The sequence below is a fragment of the Monodon monoceros genome, unplaced genomic scaffold (genome assembly GCF_005190385.1).
Source record: "Monodon monoceros isolate NGI ecotype Baffin Bay Population unplaced genomic scaffold, NGI_Narwhal_1 Super_Scaffold_19, whole genome shotgun sequence".
In the NCBI taxonomy this organism is placed as follows: Eukaryota; Metazoa; Chordata; class Mammalia; order Artiodactyla; family Monodontidae; genus Monodon; species Monodon monoceros.
This window is the reverse complement of record NW_021703775.1, coordinates 48,225,716-48,247,130: the sequence shown is the minus strand read 5'-3', so window position 1 is coordinate 48,247,130 and position 21,415 is coordinate 48,225,716. Positions and strand designations below refer to the sequence as shown.

The 21,415-nt window shown below is 40.4% G+C and overlaps 1 protein-coding gene across 3 annotated transcripts in view; it reads right to left on the bottom strand.

Moving 5' to 3' along the window:
• The window catches only part of FSHR (follicle stimulating hormone receptor), a 166,241-nt gene extending 146,564 nt beyond the window's left edge, over positions 1–19,677 (bottom strand). For 2 of the 3 annotated variants that reach the window (XM_029232672.1, XM_029232671.1), the window contains exon 1: positions 19,405–19,677. In XM_029232672.1, the coding sequence (XP_029088505.1) occupies positions 19,405–19,556 (152 nt within the window). In that variant the 5' untranslated portion in view covers positions 19,557–19,677. The remainder of the gene's footprint in view (positions 1–19,404) is intronic. The other variant, XM_029232673.1, reaches the window with a different exon arrangement.
• Between the last annotated feature and the right edge of the window lie 1,738 nt (positions 19,678–21,415).

Genomic DNA, 21,415 nt, shown 5'->3' with positions numbered 1-21,415 from the left:
GAGTCTTGTTCACCTCATGACCGAATAACTGTAATGGCCTCTGTTCTGGTCTCCATTTCACCAGTTTCTCTCTTTTCCAGTTTGTCTTGAACACTTACTTTCAAGCCAAGGCTCCAAAAACATGACTTCACACTCCTGCTCCCAGGCCTGCAATGGCTTTCTGTCCTGCTCAACTGAACCTACAATCCTCCACCTCACTTTCAAAGTCCCTCCTGGTGAAGAGGTCTCACTTCTGCTGAAGATCAAGGTCCAAAACCTTGGGTGCCATTCTTGGTTTTGCCAAATTCTGGCTCTGGGCCTTTGGGAAGGTCGCCTCAGCCCTCTGGAATCTCAACTTCGACATTTATAAAACGAAGGATGTAGACAGAGCTGGCGGCCCAGGGGACCTGGCAGAGTCCGGAAAATCTCTCCTGCGCCTCTGTGTCAAACGGGGACTGTACAAGTACATCTTTTGGAATCTTGGCAAGAAACGGAGTAGGTATTCGTACCACTCCTAATGGAATTGTCTACAATGGAAGCTGGGAAGATGACAAGGGTGGAAGGTGAAGGGCAATATACTGCTATCCAAGGACTAGAACGGTGTGGTCACTTTCACTTCACAGCTGCTCCAGGCCTGAGACTAAAGCTCCACATGTAGATAATTCTGCATTAAAGTTTTAATGTGGTAATTGCAGCTTTTAGCTGTAAGGAAAACAACTAAATCTGTCATCTGAAATAACTTCCTACACTACCTATATATTATAATTTTGCCAATAAAACCATCACTCGTTTTAAAAATAAATAAATAAAATGAAAGGATGTAGTAGCTATGTTGGGGTCTATCTGCCTAGCCCACTGGAATCCTTTTCTCTAAGAACTGTAGTATTTCTCTCTCCTCATTTCCCTCAGTGCTTTCCTCCTTCCCTCTCCCCCTTCTTCCCTCCCTTCCTCCTTTTATCCACGTTTTGATTTGAGATAGAAACATTCAGGGCATGAGGCATTTAAGTGACTTACTTACTTGAGTCATATAAACACTATGTTCTATACACATTATGGCCGTAAAGTCTGTTTTAAAAGGAATCATGCCCTCCAAGCAAGGTTCAGATGTCAGGGAGCTCCACCCAGAGTTGCTTTCTGGGGGAGGGGGCGGGGAGGGAGAGGGGGAGATGGAGTAGAAGTGCCAGGACTTTGCCAAGGGGCAGGACAAAGCGAAGAGTGTTGGTGATAAAATGAACAGATGCAGCAGTTTTCTTCAGGGGAGAGAAGGTCCTCCCTGAACCATCACTAAAAAATAGGGTACATGGTTTACGTCCGTAGCCAGAGGGAACTTGCTCAGCTATTAGGAGGCATTTAAAAAAGCTAATCCTGAGATATAATGTAATTATTCAGAAGCTCTTTTTTGTTTTTAAGTGTAAGCTTTTAGTGTAACATTCTAAGAGCTAGGGACAGACATAAGTTTAGCCTGGGCAGCATCAGAAAACAAGAATGTAATTAAATATCCAAATTACGATCTGTAGACTATGGAATGATTTTTAAGAAGATAAAGGTCTGTTTTCTTTAAGGTTACATCTGTCTCATAATCGTTACTGTGCCTCCCCTCCATCCCAGCCTTCACCTCTTTAAGGAATTTTAAGGCCATCCACTGCCTCAAATTTCCAGGGCTCTTGATTTTAAATATTGGACTTAGGAAAGGAAAGCCAGGAATTATCACACACATACACACCCACTGAAATGGCCCTCACTTCTGGGTTGTGCCACTCGCTATAGTGATGAGGATACAATGTCAGCTGCTGACAGACCTAAAGCCTAGGAAACTGCGGATGGCTGATGGGCTCTGTTAACCTCTGCTTCTCCTCCTCTCGGGGCAGGGTCTACAGGGCAAGCTGTCAATAAAAAGACACCTGGTCCTTTAGCTTTTCCCTGCTGCCACTTAATCATGACAAGCCTGAAAAAAGAGGCTGGCAAAAAATGCAGGACTTTCACTGCACAGGTGAGATTCCTAGAATCACATATGACAAAGCTGTCAGAGTCTCTGGAAGTGGTAGGCTGGGAAGGACAGTGACCGTGTCATGAAGCTGGTGTGATTATTAAAGGGTTGAATGATTTCAGTTAGAGTTCATTCTCAGGGCTCAAATTTTCCTGCTGTTTGGTGGGGAGGGAAGTGAGCTCAGGGATTCTCGTGTTCAGTTCTGTGACTTTATAGGAGCGTAAGCTGAGGCCCTTAGATGTTAGATGATTTTCCTAGGTTGAATAAGAAGGTGCTCTTGGGATTAGAACCAGATCCCGGGTCTTCTCACGCCTAGTCCTGGTATCCTTCCCCGATGCTGTTTGGTCTCCTTGCCCCGTGATACACCTATCATATGGTGGAACGTGAGGGTTTCAGAGATGGCCTGCAGGCCTGCCCCGCAGGGAGGCATCTGTCCTTTCTCTCTGCTTCCTGAACTCACCAGAAAAATTGTCGACTTCCGTCAAGGTGCCAGAGACATGGTGAGGGATCAAGGATGGGTTTGCACAAACTTGTGGAAGCCAAGGGACTCTAAAGAGCTGGGATCTTCAGAACTGGAATACAGTAATTAGAATCATGTGTGTGGTCCTGATTCTCTAGGATGATTAGAGCACCTCTATGTGCAGGGTTCAGTGGAGGCACTCAGTCACGCCTCACTGATGGGAGCAGAAAATTCAGCAGTGGACAGGCCTTTTGGTGCACACAGGGCAGGGAGATGACGCCATGTCAGTATTCCTGCATTCTGATAGTATGAACATGGTGTCCAGCACTAACGAGGGCCTCTGTGTCCCAAGACATTAATTGAACATTTTCAACATTATGGGGCTATGTTTTAGATTATAAAGTATAGATAAATATAAATATGAGATTATGTATTATTTTTAAAAACCTTTTATTTTATGACATTCCCAGAAATTAGAACCCTGACATACCTACACTCTGTACAGTATGGTTCAGCAGATCCTACCAGGGTCAAACTTCAGGAAGTCCAAGAGATGTGAAATCTGGATGTCTTAAAAATGTTTACATTAAGGAGATTGGAACAGGTTTATAATTGCACGTCCTCCAGAGGGGAAAAAATTCCTCCTTTCTGCTGTTTCTCCGTTTCCTTAAATTGTTGTCATTATCCTTTCTTAAAACTTTTATTTAAGCTGTGGTTATAAACTCTTTTTCTTCCCTGCCCATGATGTCTTGCAATGGTTAACAGCAGTGTCTTGGGGTCTTGCTTCCTGAGTCCAAAAATCCTGGATGTGCCCCTTGGGCAAATTACTTAATTGCTTGATGCCTAGTTGCTTTATCTGAAAGTGTGGGTAATAGTGGGGCTTGCCCCAAGGGGTTGCTATGAGGAGTAAAAAAGATGCTACAGTGAGACACTTAGAGCTGTGCCTGTCATTCTACTTACACAGTACACATAAGCCCAATTATTTGTCTTTACTGCTATTATGTCTGGAGTCTCTGCTCTGCTCCCACTTTGCTATCTGTCCTTGGGAAATCACTTAACCTCTGGTCCTCAGCAGCCAGGAGGTCCTGGACTCCCTGATCATGCTGAGTTCTGGCCCTGATTAGCTAGTGAATGGCACATCCTTACCTTCCTTCTGCTTTCATGATAGCTACTCTGTCAGTGCAGAGAAGTCCAATTCAATTCATTTCAATCCAATCCAATTCAATTCAACTCATCCGTTCAACTCAGTGCAAGCCATTCATTTCATTTATTCAGAAATATTGCTTGCGGTAGGTCTAAGACATGCATGATACTTGCCAGACCTAAGACAGGGGCATGGGCATCCTTGTTTTTGAGGGTCTTACAAATCTAAATGCTTTCTGTAGATGTCACATCTTTCTAAGTAGAAAGAAAATGAAAAAGACTCTATCCCTTTAGGGGTTTAAAGGAGTTTTCCTTTAAACAATCTTGAGAAAAACAACATGGAGCCAGTCTCTAGGAAATGCAATTCTGATATCTAAGTAGTTGTAATTATTCCCTACTCAAGGGGGGCAGTTCCTAAAGGCTGGCAAATCTTCCCCAAAGGCTGCAGGAGACAAGCTATTCAACTTCGGTGAAAACAAGATGGTGGCTGTCGGCTGTCTGTCAAAGTGTTCAGACAACAGCAGAATCAACAAAGTCCCAATTATGATTCGAGGGAGGATTTTGTATTTAGTTAAAAGGAATTGATTTCCCCTGGAGTGTCACTTACACCATAATGATTATTGGAAGGGAGACAACTTAAGAGTGATGCAAAAACAAAAGTAGATGGTAGTATATATATGTCAATGCTACTCTCTCACTTTGTCCCAGTTTACCTTTCCCCCTCCCCGTGTCCTCAAGTCCATTATCTACGTCCGCGTCTTTATTCCTGTCCTGCCCCTAGGTTCAAATGTAAAATAGATAGCTAGTGGGAAGCAGCTACATAGCACAGGGAGATCAGCTTGGTGCTTTGTGATCACCTAGAGGGGTGGGATAGGGAGGGTGGGAGGGAGACACAAGAGGGAGGAGATATGGGGATATATGTATACGTATAGGGGATTCACTTTGTTATACAGCAGAAACTAACACACCATTCCAAAGCAATTATACTCCAATGAAGATGTTAAAAAAAAAAGTAGATGGGCTTCCATCAGTAGCTGATCTTGACTGCCCACCTTGAAAGCAGAGTTAGAAGAAGACAATAGATGGGGAGGCAGAATATTTGGAACATTTTCTTGATATTTATTGTTTTATGCTCAATTATTCATTCATTTTTTTCCTTTCTTTTGAAAAACAGTTGGGTTGGGGATCAACAAACAAAATGGCTAATTTCAGGTTAATTCTAGGAAAAGTTATCTAGATCTAATTGGCGTCTATTTGCTTAGTGTGTAAAAGAGTAAATTAGCCCGATGTTTAAGTAAGTTTCTCTGAAAGAATTATTTATTTCAGAAACATATGGTTTTAGATCCAAAGATCTCCTAGGCGTAATATGACCTCAGCTAGTCCCTTCTCCAGACAATTGAAATAAATAATTGAGTAAAAAACTGATTCTATTTGAAAATACTTCTAGTGACTTAAGTAATTTGTATTTCTTAACTACAAAATCAGGCTGGGTCTAGTCTGTTCTGCATTCAGTCAAAGAGATTTGTAAAGCCATTTAACACACTCCACTAAATTTCTCTGAATCATGCCTTGGTTCTTTCTACCCAAACCTCCACTAATTATTAAAACAGAACATTTTTTTTTTCCCTGCTAGATAATCTTTCTTGAATTTGGAGATCTGGAATGGAAATGCTCCAATTTCCCCCACTCTCACCCAAGTGCTGCGCTTGGCACATTTTGAGAAATGAAATTGATAATTCAGAAACAATACTATTTCCTTCCGGAGAAAAAGCTATTTCTTTGATTTGCTGCTGTTGGACTAGCTCTCCAGGTGTTCTTTCTATCTACTAAGCATCTTCCCTCACTGTTACATATTTAAATCTTTTTTTTTTTTAATATCCACCACATGTGTCACCTATTCAAGGAAGTACCCTTGTTTGTTTATTGCAAGCGTGGGTACCTCTCCCTTCAAGGAACTTCCACAGTAGGCAGATTTTGTCCTGAATTCTCTGTCCTTATTGTGTTATCACATGGTCACTTGAAAAGCCTTGTTCTCTTTTTCTATGTCTCTGTGTGTGTCTACTCTCTTCAGCTACATTAAAAGGGTCATATGTCAGGGCTGCAAAATTGGCTCTTATATCCCAGCAAATGGCTGTACACACAGTAAGTATTCAATAAAGTGTGATGCGTGTAGTAGCAGGTCGTGTATGATGTACCACTTTGTTTAGGGTCTCAGTGATTTTTCGGGGAGGATGCTGAACTCAAGATTTTGATATTGCTTTTGGCTTGTTTTCCATTTGGTACAACTGCATGCTCCCTGTTGCTGAAATTACTTCAGTCAAATGGTCAGGACTGTCAACGTACAGGGAGAAGGTCATTTTGTCTCTAGCCTGCTCAGGAGAAAAGAAATCTGTTTTTCTCTTTTGATCTAATAAACTAGAACAACCCTGGAAACCATCCTTTCAGATATAATTCCATTTCCACTTGTTTTGCTCGCCATATCACAATGTTTAAGAAACTGTTATGCCTGCCAAAAAAGCAGTTAGTGGCCTTATTTGGTAGGTGATAGAGCCATTATTATTCACCAGACCAACATTTAGGACATGTGTACTGAATTATTTAAAACTAATAATGTATATGAAAAACATTAAAGTAAAAATGGGGTGAAAAACTTCACTGTGAAAACATTTATTCCTGGCTTGCCCAACTGTCCTCCTTTGTTCAAGGGCACACCAAGAACTTCAGAGAGGATAATCCTGGGTACCTGACTGCTTTTCTGCTTTCAGTCACAACCAGCTCCCCCTTTGCTTTGCTTGATCAAGAACATAGTGGCGTGATTGATTTTCAGCATGACTGTGTGAGAAGCTCAGCTGACCAGCTCTGTAGTGAACCTGGTAAAAATTATAAAAACAAAGCAAACCAACCAAAGAAGAAAGAAAACTATTCAAAGCCTCTGGAAATGGTCCTAAGGGCAAAGAGCAAAGGAGGAAACATCTATTCAAGAAAATCTATGAAAATCTAGTTAAAAAAAGGCAAGAGTGTGTTACTTAAATCAAAACTGTGGCCTCCCTCTCCCCTCCCACCTCAGAGAAGTGGAGACTCTACTCCAGAATGCAAGAAGTCAAGAACACAGGGTTTCGTCTCTTCCCAGCTTCCAGGTGGAGGGCTTTCTTCCAGGAGAAGCAGGACTTCAGCATTTCTCATTCTGCCTCCAGCTGCTTGTTTGCTGAGGCTGCATTCTGGGCAAGTGTGGTTGGGAAGTGGGGGCTCCTTTCTTTTTACCAAGGCACACTTGTGCACCAGAGGCTCTATCTTGGGTATGGCCTGCTGAGAATATTGGAGATCCAAAACTCTTGCCAGGGCTCATGAGGTGGTGGTTCCAAGCCAAAAGAATCAAGCTAAGACCATCTCAGGTTGTTACTCTACCTTCCTTCAAGTGTTTAACTCCTGGAATGAGGGTCCCAGAGAGAAGTTTGCCTTTGAATCCACTCCTGGCTCCAGAGCCCTGGCTGAGATTTTGCCCGAAGTGAGAAGCAGACTGTGAAATGCGTATCTGGTATTCTCTTCCCAAGGGAACTGATTTCATTTGCAGCAGAGGATGGAGACGTTTAAGCCTGAGAGCACTCTCAAGAACAGCAAAGGTATGGTAAAGGCAATTGGGATATTCATGGATCTAATAGATATATAACGTAGGACAATTAGTCTGCAGGAGAGAACCGGGGGAATAAGACAGCTGGAAGGAGACCCCCTCGGGTCAGAATGGATATCAAACATTGACCCTGTACATGATTTCTTTGAAGGAGCCACAATTTGACTGGATTAGTTTATAGAGGAATTTGTGCCCTGGGAATTGTTGAAAGTAGTAGCATAATCTGCCTGCAAGTAGTAAAGTTTAACATCTGGGTGTGGTCAGGGAAAGAATGGAAGAGAGCCCTGCCAATACCTTGTCTTCCCAGGGTGACTGTGGGCATATTCAAAGCTGTGCCTTCTTGATAATCAACATCAAATGCTTTCACTAAAATAATCTAGCCAGTAGTCACTAAACAACAAACAATCAAACAGCACTAATAAGTCATGGAGGTGGAACCAGTACCCAGAATGCTACAATAGATTATCTGAAATGTTGTTTCCAGCAAAAAAACAAAAAGAAGAAAAAGAAAGAAAAAAAAACAAACAAACCGAAAATCAAAGGGATACAAAGAAACAGGAAAATAAAACAGGCAACAGAAACTGCCTGTGAGAATAACCAGATGTCAGATTTAACAGAAATATATTTGAACATAGTCATTATGAATATGTTCACAGAAGTAAAGAAAAGCATGATTAAAGAAATAGAGGAAAATATGCTGGCAATATTGCATCAAAAAGAGAATATAAATAGATAGCAATTATTTTAAAAAATAAAATGAAATTTTAAAAAATCACGAGTGTCTCAAATCACAGTAGATTTGAACTTGCAGAAGAAAGAAATAGAAAAATTGAAAATAAACCAATAGTGATTATGCAAGCCAAAAACAGAAAAAAAGAATGAAGAAAAATGAAGAGAACCTCAGAGAAATATGCAACAAAGTTGAGCACACCAATATATGCATAATGGAAGTATTGGGGAGAGGAGAAAGAAAAAGGAAGAAAAAATATTTGGAAAAATAATAGCTGAAAACCTCCTAGATTTATTGAAAACATCTAGTAAGCTCAACATTATTCCAGTAGAATATACACAAAGAGACCCATAAACAGACACAATATAGTAAAAATGCTGAAAATCAAAGACAAGGAGAAAATCTTGAAAGCAGCAAGAGAAAAATGACTCATTACTTACAAGGGACCCTCAACAAGGTTAACAGCTCACTTCTCATCAGAAACAATGGAGGCCAGAGGTAGAGCTGGGATAACATATTTATAGTGTTCAAAGAAAAAAAAACCCTGTTAACCAAGAACACTATAAGCAGAAACCCATGTTTCAAAAATGAAGGCAAAATAAAGGTTTTCCAAGGTAAATGAAAGCTTAGAGAATTTCTTGCTATTAGACCTGCCTTATAAGAAATGTTAAAGGAAGTTTTTCAGGCTGAAACAAGTGACCCCTGATAGTAATTCAAATCCACACAAACAAAAAGCTTTGGTAAAGGTAATTATGTAATTATAAAAGACTCTATAACTGCAAACTTTTTTCTTTTCTTCTCTTAATTGTTAGGGAGTAGAGCTATATAGGGGTAACATATTCCACACCATACAGCTTGCGCTTGCTCGCTCTCTCTCTCTTTCTCATTAACCTAGCTGATTCTGGTAAGATGTATATGATAAACCTTAGAGCAACCGCTAGAAAAACAAAATCTCAAAAATATAGTAAAAAATCATTAAAAAATTTAAAAGCTACATTAGAAAAGATTCACTTGATGTGAAAGAAAGTAGTAAATGAGGAATAGAGGAGGAAAAAAGACATGAGACATATAGAAAACAAAAAGTCAGATGTAAATAAAACCAAAGTCAGATGAAAACAAAAATGGCGAATGTAAATCCACCTATATCAGTAATAACATTAAATGTGAATGGATCAAACAATCCAGTCATAAGACAGAGATTATCAAACTAGACTAAAAATATGATCTAGCCATATATTTTCTAAAGGACACACATTAAATTCAAAGGCACAAATAGATTCAAAGTAAAAGGATTGAAATAGTATATACATCATGCAAATAGCAGCCATAGGAAATCTGGAGTAGCTATACAAATACCAGCTATACTAATACCAGTCACAGGAAATCTGGAGTAGCTATACTAATACAAGAAAAAAGAGACTTTAAAACAAAACAGTGTTGCTAGATATAAAGAGGAATATTTTATGAGGATAACAGTTTCTATCCATCAGGAAGATGTAACAGTTAAAAACATATATATACCTAATAACAGAGCACCATATACGTTAAGCAAAAACTGACAGAAATTAAGAAATAGGTTATTTGACAATAAAAGTTGAAGACTTCAATACCCTGCTTTCAATAATAGAACAACTAGACAGAAGATCAACAAATATATAGGAGACTTGAACAATGCTATAAACCAACTAGATCTAACAGACATGTATAGAACCCTCAACCCAACAAAAAGAGATTATACAGTCTTCTCAAGTGCACATGGAACATTCTCCATATAACCAAGACAGTTTGGTACTGATACAAGGATAGATATATAGATCAATTGGAACAGAATTTAGAGTCCAGAGATAAATTCACATCTCTGTGGACAAATAATTTTCAACAAAGGTGCCAAGACTATTCAGTAGGGGAAATATAGTCTTTTCAACAAATGGTGTTGGGACAACTGGATAGCCACATGCAAAAAATGATTTTGGACAATTATCTGACATCATATACAAAAATTAACTCAAAATGGATCAAAGACCAACATGTAAGATCTTAAACTTTAAGTCTCAGAAGAAAACATAGAAATAAATTTTCGTGACCTTGGATTTGGCAAGGAATTCTTGGATATGAAACCAAAACCAAATATCACAACAACAAAAAATACACTGGATTTTATCAATATTAAAAAGCTTTGTGCTTCAAAGGACACCACCAAGAAGGTGAAAATACAACTCACACAATGGGGCAAAATATTTGCAGATCATACATCTGATAAAGGACTTGTGTCTAGAATGTACCACAAATTCTCACAACTCAGTAATAAAAAGATATTGTTAAAATGACCATACTACCCAAGGCAGTCTACAGATTTAATGTAATCCCTCTCAAAATACCAATGTCATTTTTTACAAAAGTAGAAAAAATAAGTTAAAAATTTGTATGGAAACCCAAAATACTCCAAATAGCCAAAACAATCTTGAGAAAGAACAGAGCTGAAGGAATCATGTGCCCTGACTTCAGACTATACTACAAAGCTACAGTAATCAAAACAATATGATACTGGCACAAAAACAGACACATAGATCAATGGAACAGAATAGAGTCCAGAACTAAACCAATAAACTTGTGGCCAATTACTCTTCAACAAAGGAGTCAAGAATATACAATGGAGAAAAGACAATCTCTTCAGTAAGTGGTGCTGGGAAAACTGGACAGCTACATGTAAAACAAAGAAATTAGAACATTCTCTGACACCATATACAAAAATAAACTCAAAACGGATTAAAGACCTAAATATAGAAGCAGAAACCATAAGACTCCGAGAGGAAAACATAGCAGATAGGTTTATTCTTTAAAGAGAGTAGAATAGAGAGTTTCTGAACTGGAGATCGCAGAGACCACTTATGGCTGCTGGATGCTGAGACCCCCAGCCCTTTTCCCCAGCCATCAGAATGCTGGCAGTAGGGCTTCACCCTCCAGGTAGGAGCTTGGAAGAATCTTCTCCAGGGACTTTGCCCAGCCCAAGAGGCAAGACCTAGATATTGACATAATGATTCCCCGACTCAGTGGCTCAGCCCCTCCTTTTATTTATACTTCTGTGGCTCTTGTTTTGTTTCTTCTTACCCTACAGCTCTGCTTCCAGAGCTACTTTGTAATTTTCCTATCTGGTTATCATAACTGTTTGTTCTCTTTCCTCTTGTGCCTAATATTTGTTTGGGGGAGTCAGATGCCATTCTAAGACGGTATGTTCTTATTGAAGGAGCTCAGCCGATTTTCACAATCAGGGGCCTGATAAACAATTTTGCTACTGTGTGCAGGATTCCAGATGACCGCTTTGCTGTTCACCATAAATCTCATATTTGCTTTCATTGCCTTTCCAGTTTGTTTTCTAAATTAAAAGAGTGTTTCTTGTTGTATTTTCTGCTGCACCCGCCCCCTCCCCCTCCCCAATATATTTACTTACGGAAAGTCTACACTGCTTGCCCATAAAAGAAACATCAATTAAATGAAGAAAGAAACACCATAAAGAAACACCAATTAAATTCCTTCCTGCCCTGAGCAGAAATTAGCCTTGGTGGGCATATGGCAGTGGCAAGGGTTTGGGGCTGACTGTTGATACTTGCTCAGGCTGTGATCTGATGATGGAGAGTGATCATTTTTTTTTTTTTTTGCATTCAATTTGTTTTTCTATTCTAAACATAGCCATGCAAAAACAGTTTGAAATTTAGAAGGAAGAGAAATTGCTTATAAATTCAAGAGCATTCAAGAATTTCTTATTAGTGGCCTGCTCATGCCAATGTAGACGTTTCTAAGGTATATCATTTTCAGAAGAGACATCTGGGCTTTGTTAAGACTAACTCTGTGTGATTACCAGATTAGATGACGTTCAGCTTCTCTGAAGGGAAGCTGTCATACACTGTGCATTGACACGTAAACTCCTTTTACCCACTGTCTCCCCAATATCACTTAATAGTATTCACGGGCACAAGCAGCTTTGGGAAATTATGAGGGTAGCAAAGAAAACAGTGCAGCCTAAGCTTCCACTTTTGGTGCTGTTTTCCATCTTCTGTACCCTTCTCCTCTATCCCAACTCAAAGGACCCAGACCCTTGTATTTGCCCAATTTGAAAATTTCTAGTCAAACTTAAATATTTGGACATCTGCCAGTTAAGCCTTACCATAAATTTGCTGGTGTTCATTTGTCGTTCTATTTTATTTGAGGGCTGTGTTTTCCTTGTAAAATAAAGATAGGAGTTTCTGACCTTTTAAAAAAATAAGGTGTCTGGAAGTGGCCCTGCACAGTTCCTGAAATCAACCCTAGGTGGTCAAAAGAGCAAATCTATTGTAGATGGGACAGGCAGACGCCCGTCTTCGCATCCATTTTTTCTCCGGCATCAGGCAGGCAGACGTCTCCTCATTGACCTTCATTAGGCATCTGTTTCTTCCAGCTATCACAATCTATGATTTCAGATTGTACAAGGCAACTTGCAATTAATTGTCAAATGAGTGGTTTTGACAGTGACCGTTCCGGGTTCTGAGGGGGATTTTTATTGTTGTGGGTAAAAGTGAGGAAAAGCATTATTGTCGTTTCTTGTTTGATACTCTTCTCTTTTAGCAGCTCCATGAGAACAGGCCCTGTGCCTCCCCTATTGATTCTTTTCTCCCAAGTGTCCAGTATAGTGCCTTGCACAAATATAATCAATAAATATTTGATGTTGAAAGACAACTTCATGAAAAATGAGCATCTTTACCTGGTCTCAAAAGCTGACTCTATTAGAGTAGGATTCATTTCAGGTTGGAGAAAATAATAGTATTTAGGTAGGGGAATATAAGGTATGTTTGGGAGCTGGGGATTAGGAAATAGTCCATAGAGCAAAGCGTAGAAAGGCTAGAAGCTGAGAGAGAAGACAGGAGACTTAAATTTGAGGACAAAATATGGAGGAACTTAATGTCAAACTTATGACTTTGGACTTTTGTCCTGAATCTGGGCATTGGAGCCCACAGAGGAATTAAACCAGAGCCAGGACTCAGAGCAGAGGGTTGGGAGGGGAGAAGGCTGAAGGCATAGAGGCTGATTCAGAAGCTGTTACCCTGAGTTGATGAGTGAAGCACAAGTACAGGCACCCTGTCTTCTAGGGATGTGATCCTATCTTCTGAACCAAAACTTAGGAGACTTTCTTAGAAGGGACAGGATATTTTATCCTGGGGCCACTCCTGAGATCTAGTGCTCAAGGCTCTGGCTCTCCTTTTATTTTTTCAATGCCCTTCTATTCCAGGAGGTTCTGTATGAAATGTTCCATGACCTCCAATCAGCCTTTGTTTATCTAGTTACAAAGTCATTTTTGGAGCTGGGATCCCTCACAAAGTCTTTGTTTAAAACCCCAAACTGAAAGTAACCATAGAGAGGTGTCTGTGGGGAGGTTTTCCGTGTTGCATTTATAAATAACAGAACTTAACAGAACTGTCTATTAAGCCTAAGAACCACATCCCCCTTCAAAATCCCACAACTGAAATACAGAAATTTAGGAATTACATACATGTTGGACTCTGGAGGCCTAGAAAAAGCCTGTTGGTTTTGGGAAGTTTGATGCCTGAAGATGTTTGTAAAATCAAAGCATTTTAAAATTGAAAGAAACCTCAGCACTGTTTTACTTCCACCTTTCACCAGTCTACTGATGAATTTTCTCTCCCATATCCTCAATTGATCTCTCTGATTCATTGAAACAGCTGAACTTTTAGGGTTCCTATTTCTTACAGGTTTTCATCAGTCTTAGCATCAAGGAGATACAAAAGTTGGCTCATGCTGTATGTTTTCCAGATTGGTGATAACAGGATTCTGTGATGGCTGTGTGTTGGCTCTAGCTGAAAAGAGAGCCAACTCTGGGAGAGGGTATGAGAGAGAGTAGACGCTAGCCACTCCTGAGACTAAAACTGTAATTGACTTCAGGTCTATGGCAAGGGTTTGGTTGCTTTACTCAAAAAGAGTTTTTGAACATCCCTTGAAGACTTTCAGATCAGTTGCCATATTCCACATGAAAGAACAAGGTAATGACATGTTCAGGTCAGAGACCCAAAACATGCCCAGAGATACTTCAGGGAGAGGTCAGATTAAGAAGAAACATCCAATTCTCATTATGATCATCAGATCCTAAGCAATTAAAAATAATTACTCTCTTTCCTAGGTGACCTTATGGGATATATAAGCTAGAATCTAGTCTAAATAAAGCTAAATTGGAGAGTTTAAATCTAACAGCTTAAAAATAAATAGTCCAATCAACCACAGTGACTGGAGAACCCAGTTAGTGGTTTTGGAGAAGGCTAATCAAACGTTAAATGAATTTTCCATTTGCTGCCAAGATTTCCTGCTTCTGAAGCTTAGGCTTCTTTGTCAGAAGACTTGGGGGAGGAAGGACAGCACTGACCTTTAGGTAAGCAAGGGGATTTTATCATCACCAAGTAGTGCAGTTCTACACTATCAAACCCTTACTTTTCAATAGCTGAAATGACTCTGTAAATTATAGCTCTTAGCCAATTCTCAGAGTAGATTTCATCTTCTACTTTAAAGAATTTATTTCCGCTGCAATATAATTTTTACTTTTCCCCTTTCAAGTTACTGCATTCTATAGCTGTTCCTTTTTCTGATTCCTCTGCAGGAAATGTAAACCTTCCTTACCCCAGTCCGATTAAATTCCAAATGTTGGACATAGACATATCATTTCTCACTAAAGTAGGTGCAGGGTTTTGTTTTGAGAGGAAAGATTATGTATGCATTAGCATGAAAACTGTGCTGTTTGTCTCTTTCAAAGAAATATCTAAACAAGACAGTAAGAGTCTCCAGATATAGGCACCCAGAGCAACCTGCACAGTGGGGTGTTTGGTTTTAATATCCAAGCAGACTACAGTAATCAAAGCACATCTGGGAAACACAAGAAACCTAACATTCAGGCTTTGGAATTTGACCTTAATTGGCAAAAATTATATTTCTTTGAACATTTTTGTCTGGTTTAAAGTGATTTTGTTTAGGTAATTTCACTCATCCTTTTCAGTATTCTTTTTAGAAATAGAGAGACAGGTATTATTAAGTCAAGAGAACTGAGTGGCGTGCCTAAAATATAGAATATTCAGCTTTTAACTTAGTAGACTTTGTTTCTAGTCTATGTATCTCTCTTTCTGAATAAATTAATGGATGCCAGAATGATATACAGGCATTTTAAAAAAAATAAACACATAAAAAAGCGAAGAAAACAAGGAAACTATCAAATCCTATAGTAGTTCACCACAGGGAGAGCAATAATCATCTTTTATAAGAATCTTTTCTTCGATACTGAGGAGCGGAGCAAATAAATAGATGCAATTCCCCCTTATTTATTGTACCATTTGTTCTACATGTAATCGAGGCCCCAGAAACTACATTGCATTGAGCCAGGCACAATAAGGAGTACAAAGGAAATTTTCACTTCAGTTGCGGAAATAAGATACATATGAAAAATTAAGGGCAAAGCAAGATTATAAAATGAACGGCACCGGGATTCAGATTAAATGAAAATGTAATGGTCAGGGAAGCAACCTTTGAGTAAGCTTATGATAAGTAGGTTGGATTTCAAGAGACAAAGAAGAAATTGAAGATTACATAAGCAAGTAGTATGACGTAAACACCTCGGGACACAAACTGAGCTTGAGAGCAAGTCTTTATCAGCCTGGCGGAGTAGATGGCTCCTGTTGGTGAAAGGTGAGAGGTAAAGTCAGAAAGATGAGCCACGGAATGATTTTGAACTGGGGAATCATAACATGGTGGCAGTGGTGTTTAATGGAGAAGCCTAGAATGGCGATGTTCAGGCTGGTTTGGAGAAGAGAGAGATTGGTAGCAAGGAGGTAGATTAGCACATAATTATTTAATCCAGGCTTTAGATGTTCAGATCCCAAACAAAGAAGATGGCAAAGAAAAAAAAGAATTACTTCTTGTAGCAGTATGAAGGGAGTTTGTAAAACATTAGATGTGGGCAATCGGAAACAGGAAACCTACATGATGAGGTGAATTGAATTATCAGTATTCAACAAATGAAGACGTCAACAGTGGCTTTAGTAGTTTTGTAATCCATCCCTTTCTACACCTCTGAAAGAGTAACACCTAGTTCTGTGTGGCTTTAGTCCATAGTTCAGAACCATCTCCTTCACGAGGACACATGGTGGTCTTAAATAGTTGCTTGTCAGGCGTAAAGCAATGAAAATCAGCCAGAGGTCCACCTTTAGCTGTTATTGAGCACTGGACTGGGAGTCAGGGGATCTGGGCTGCAGTGCAGACTTTACAGGGCATCTGTACTGGTGGCTGGGGTTGGATAGACCAACTTCGAACCAGCCTTTCTCAAACTGTTCTCAAACTGCTCTCAGAATATTAATTCTGGAAGACGCTCTTAAAGAAAAAACTCCACAATTGAAATTGTTTGCAAGCATCAAAAAATCTGTTTTCCTCTTGGAGATCACGGAACCTTATTGGCATAGCGAAAGGCTTTCCTTTTGGCGTAATACTGATAACATCCCTCCGAACGAAGGACCTACTAAGGAAAGACTAAACTAGTTCCTATCTAAACAATACTCTGTGGTTATGCGATATGGCTAGTGATCTAAACCAAAACAGCAAAACAAGGAATATATAGCAAAGGAAGAAAATAAAAGGGAAAAATATAATTAGATAATTAGAAGTAAGTGCTGGTCAGTTGAGATGGCAATGAGATACAGGAACTTGCTGTGAGGAGAGGGGTCAACACAGGCAGCCTATAATATAATCTCAGTACAGATCTCCCTATGCCAAGAATGGCCATCAGTGGGGTCTTTTCTTCTAGTATTGTGGCCATCTGACCCTGCTGGAGAAAAAGATATCTGTATCCACACAGTCACTTAGACTTAAAATTTCAAGTTTTGAATGGGTGTTCACATTCTTCTTAGAAATTCTAACTCCAGGAAGAATTAAGCGAGATCAAAGGGGCCTTTCTAGATTCATTGACTGCCCCCAGGTAAAGCTGAGTTTCTAAGTTAAGTCTGAAATCAAAAATCCTTTGCCCATGGTCAGGATGAAACCTGCTCCTTGAGTTCTTGGAAAATATTGAAAGCCTAAAGGAACACATTTTCTTACTCGGAAAGTAAGGGCATGGAGAGGGAGAGCTCCGGCCACTGGGAGGAGGAGGAGATTATTCTTAAATCAGTGGGTTGCTGTAAACTATCTCAAAGTTATGAAGAGCTTTACATCCATTTTTCAAATCATTCTCATTCCTATTGATTCATTTGATCATCCTGAATGCCCTCTCTGGTGTTTTTTTCTCTAGTATTTTACAGATGACGAAAGCAACAATCCCCCCCTCCCCTGCCACTTGCGAGGCATTGTGCTGGATGTTTTAATACTCCATTTAATCCTCACAGCAACTCTGAAAAAGGTACACATTGCAATTTCCATGATACAGCCAAGAGCCCACGTGATAGAACAAAAAGCAGTGTCATAGTCTGGGTTAGAACCCAGGTCTCTTGCGATCTGGAGTCCACACTCTTCCATCTCTGACTTGTCATAATCAATTAAAGGCCCACCTGTGACTATAACCTGAGAATTCCCTCCATTCCTGACCCTGCTCACCTAGTTGAGTACTTTATTCACGGTACTATGTTGTCTCAGGCTGCCTAAACCCTACTGAAGCCAGAAGTATTTAGCCACTCTCAGCTATAGTCTAAATCAGAAGTGGGCATTCCACAGACTGCGGCTCACATCTGGCTACTCCCTGTTGTTCTATGCAGAATGAAAAAAATTCTCTCTTCTAGTGAAGAGATACCAGAAAGCAGACAGCCTAGCACAGAAGGGAGTTTTGGATAGAGGAGTATCACCGTAAAATTAAGTCTTGTTAGAGGCTGTCTGCTTTAGCGACTGGTTGGCACTGCTTGGCCCATGGGGAAACATTGAAAAAAGAGAAGGGCCAGGAGAGGTAGAAATTGTGTGTGTGTGTTGGGGGGCTGTATCATTTAGTGTTCACCACCATCCGACTAAGCAGGTCGTATTAAACCCTCTAGAAGTTAGGAACCTGAGGCTCAAAAGAGGTTAAGTAATTGTTCAAAGTCGCTTAGGAATGGGTGACTTCTTACAGGAGCTCAGGTACACCGGCTTCCTCCTGTGTTTATGATCAAGTAACAAAGCAGACTGTGCGTAGGTGCATCCTTCCTTATAATCGGGAGTAGCTGTCCATCTGAGGCGGTTCAGCCAAAACACACAGTTGGTCACTTATTTTCCCTGCCGCTGCAGCTGCCTTTGGGTAGGAATGGAGGGCTTGTGACGTCAAGGGAAAAAGGAGCAAGCAGAACCGAGTCAGTCTTGCGGCCGTTTGTCCCTGAATGAAAATCTGAAGTGCAACACCATCGTGTTTGAGTGTAGGTAAGGTAATTGGTAAACAAAAAGGTGACCACCTTCTGCAGTAACATAAGAGTCATGCATAGCTTTGGGGAACCAAGATTAAAACAGGCTTCCAGAATAGCAGCTTCTGTTTCAAATCCTTGGGATAAAACCACTGAGCAGATCTACAGCCTCTCAGCCACCACTTGCCAGTTCTCAGGGGAAGTATCAATAGTAATTGGACAATTAAACAGTTCCACTTTCCTCTTGCTCTAATGCAGTGGACATGGGACTTTAAGGGAAGAATAGTTGACTGTGAGGCAAAAGGCCTGCTTTCTAGTTTAGGCTCTGTCTCAACTCATTGTGAGAGTTTGGGCAATTCTCTTTACTCTCCAGACCCCGGATTCCTCCATTGCAAAATAAAGAGATAGAGTGAAATGATGTCTAAGATCTTGTCCAATTCCTAGAGTCCGTCTACTTCCTATTAAAATAGTTTAGTAAAAATCTAAAGTTGGGAATCACATTTTCCCAGGGGTATGAAAGATTATCCTGTCTCTCTCCATCCCTCTCTGCCTCCTTTTCTCTTTTCTTTCTTCCTTTTTTCACACCCCTTCCCTCCCTTACAATTCCTTTTTCCCCAGGAAGCAGAGTCTCAGTTCAGGGATTACTTGCTGGTGCCTCCAAAGCAGTAGTGACTCTTGCCTTCTTGAATTCAGTGTCCTCAGGAAACACACCGCGCTTTCCACTTAAATCGAAGGCATCTTTCTCCCTCCAATCCTAACTCTTCTAGGTTTCTGATTTTTCTTAGTTTTGTTTTTCTGGTTTTACCAAAGAGTCTATGGCACCCAAGAGCAGAAGTGTTGAAAACAACGAAAAACTCTTCCCTTTGCATTTGGATTTGGGTCTCCGTGCTGCCCTTCCCCGACAGTTCTGAGACAAAGTCTCACTACGCTCCTTAGAGAACCGCAGGGCGGGAGTGTTGGGCCGGGGGAGTTTGTTTTATGTAAGCCTTTGGTCAGGGCCGAAATATTTTAGCCCAACAGTTATCAGTCCAATGTGAAAATAATAATAGCATGCAACACACAAATACCGGCCATGCTGTCGTTCCCACTGTCTCTGATACTCACAGTTCAACCGCATTCCTGGGGAGGTCGGAGGGAATCTCTGTCACCTTGCTCTCCTGGCAGAGGAGAACCCTGTTACAGCAGTGGCAGATCCGATGATGACATCCTGAGCCCAAGCTCAGGAATGTGAGCAAGGCCACCAGGAGCAAGGCCATGTTTATTTATCCATCCACCTGCTTTCTTCCTGCGCCTGCAGAGAAAAACCGGCACAGGTTTCAGAGGCTCCCCACCGAGCCCTTGTGAGAAGAGATCTGCCTTGGGAGCTGGTAGGGTCACGTGACCCACCCAGGGATGCTTCCTCCCCACCCTTCGGTCACTTCCAGACAAATAGCAAAATGCCTGTGTGCTAGCATTGATTTTAGGGGAAGCAAGATAAGTTACTCCCTTATCTTTCTTGATTGAGTTTATTACACCCTGACCCAAGGAAGACGGCAAATAGAACCTTGATGCATGTCTGGAATAGTTTATATTAATTTGACTGTAGAAATGTCCTTCCTGGTCACTATTTTTGTCTCAAACCAGTGACATGACTGGTCACCGACTTTGACTTTCTCCAAAAACGACACAGTCTGGAATGTGAAACATCACTAAGAGTGTCACTGGGTGAAGGGCAGGGACCTGTTTCCAGTCTTGGCCTTAGCGTCTTCCTCTAGTCCACTTGATATAAAACCAGAACTTCTGGGTTGTACTCATTGATCCTCTTCCTTGCTGGAATTACTAACCAAAAATGGTGTTGCTCGGAAGACAGGCAGTGGGTTAGTGAGCCCCAGGCAGATCGTGTTAGGTAGAAGGCACTTCTGAGAGGGGAGTCCACAGAGATAACTGACTCCTCTGAGCGACCTATGGAATGGGCTGTGTTTTCAGTGGGGTTTAGTAGATGCCAGCTGTCCACTCTCTATGGCATAGCCTTTCTGGCTTCTCTCATTTCCAGGCTCTGAAGATTGCCTTTGACTTTTGGAAGCTGGCACAAATGAATTTATTTAATCTATGCTTTTAACTTAGTTTTAAATGTTCTCTGTAGGTGACGATCGTGGCGCTTTTGTTGACACTCGCCATCAAGGAGATGGCGAGGATCTGAGGAACGTTTGGCCACACTGTCAGTAAAGGGGCCTTCAACTTTCAACTCCAGAACCTATGAAGTTTAAAAGGCAGAATATTCTCTAAGATCCTGCCTAAAGCTTATTACTTGCTAAAATTAGCTTCAACACTATCTTTAAGTAATTAGTTGCATAAAATTGAGTTATGTGAAAATGCTAAGCAGTATATATTGATCCCACTCCTTTCTTCCTCTCTACTAGCTCGTCAAGGAATAATGACATATGATGAATGGATTAAATACTCATTAAGGGAAAAACAGAAGCAAGTGACTTTTAGGGTGAAGTTGTTCCCTGGCTTCTCCTGGGAGCAACTGATTCATTCTAACTCCAGGACTGGAAGGTCAAGGCAGTATCTATATAGACTCTATATGCCAGCAGTTTTGGCTAACATGAACAGTTAAATTATTTCATTCACCAATTGATGCATGGAGTCATAGTCTTTCAGATGTGGAAGGGTCTTAATTCAATAAATTAACTAAGGCTTAAGTTTACTTTAAAATATCCACGTTGATTTAAAGGGGTTGACTTACCTCTGTTCGAATAACTCCACTGACCAAAAAACTCATTACCAGTCGAACTTCTCACCCGTACACCTACCCCACAAATCCCCACTGAGATGTTGGAGAGCTCTAGTTATAACTAAATTAGTCCTCATATAACGAGCATAAATTTGAGCATAAATGAGTTATAAATTTTTTTAACTGAGATTTTGATTTTAAAACTATGTCCTCTTCACGATTGACAGATGACGTATATAACGTAAATGTAAATTATTAAGCAAGGTAATAGAACAGTTGTAGACTGAAGAAATAGATGCCAATGACATTGCATCTATGTAGTTGTTTCTCCTTTATCCCTCTCATGTTCCTATGCCTAGAAGTGACCCTTAATCTGAATTTTGTGTTTATTATTCCTTT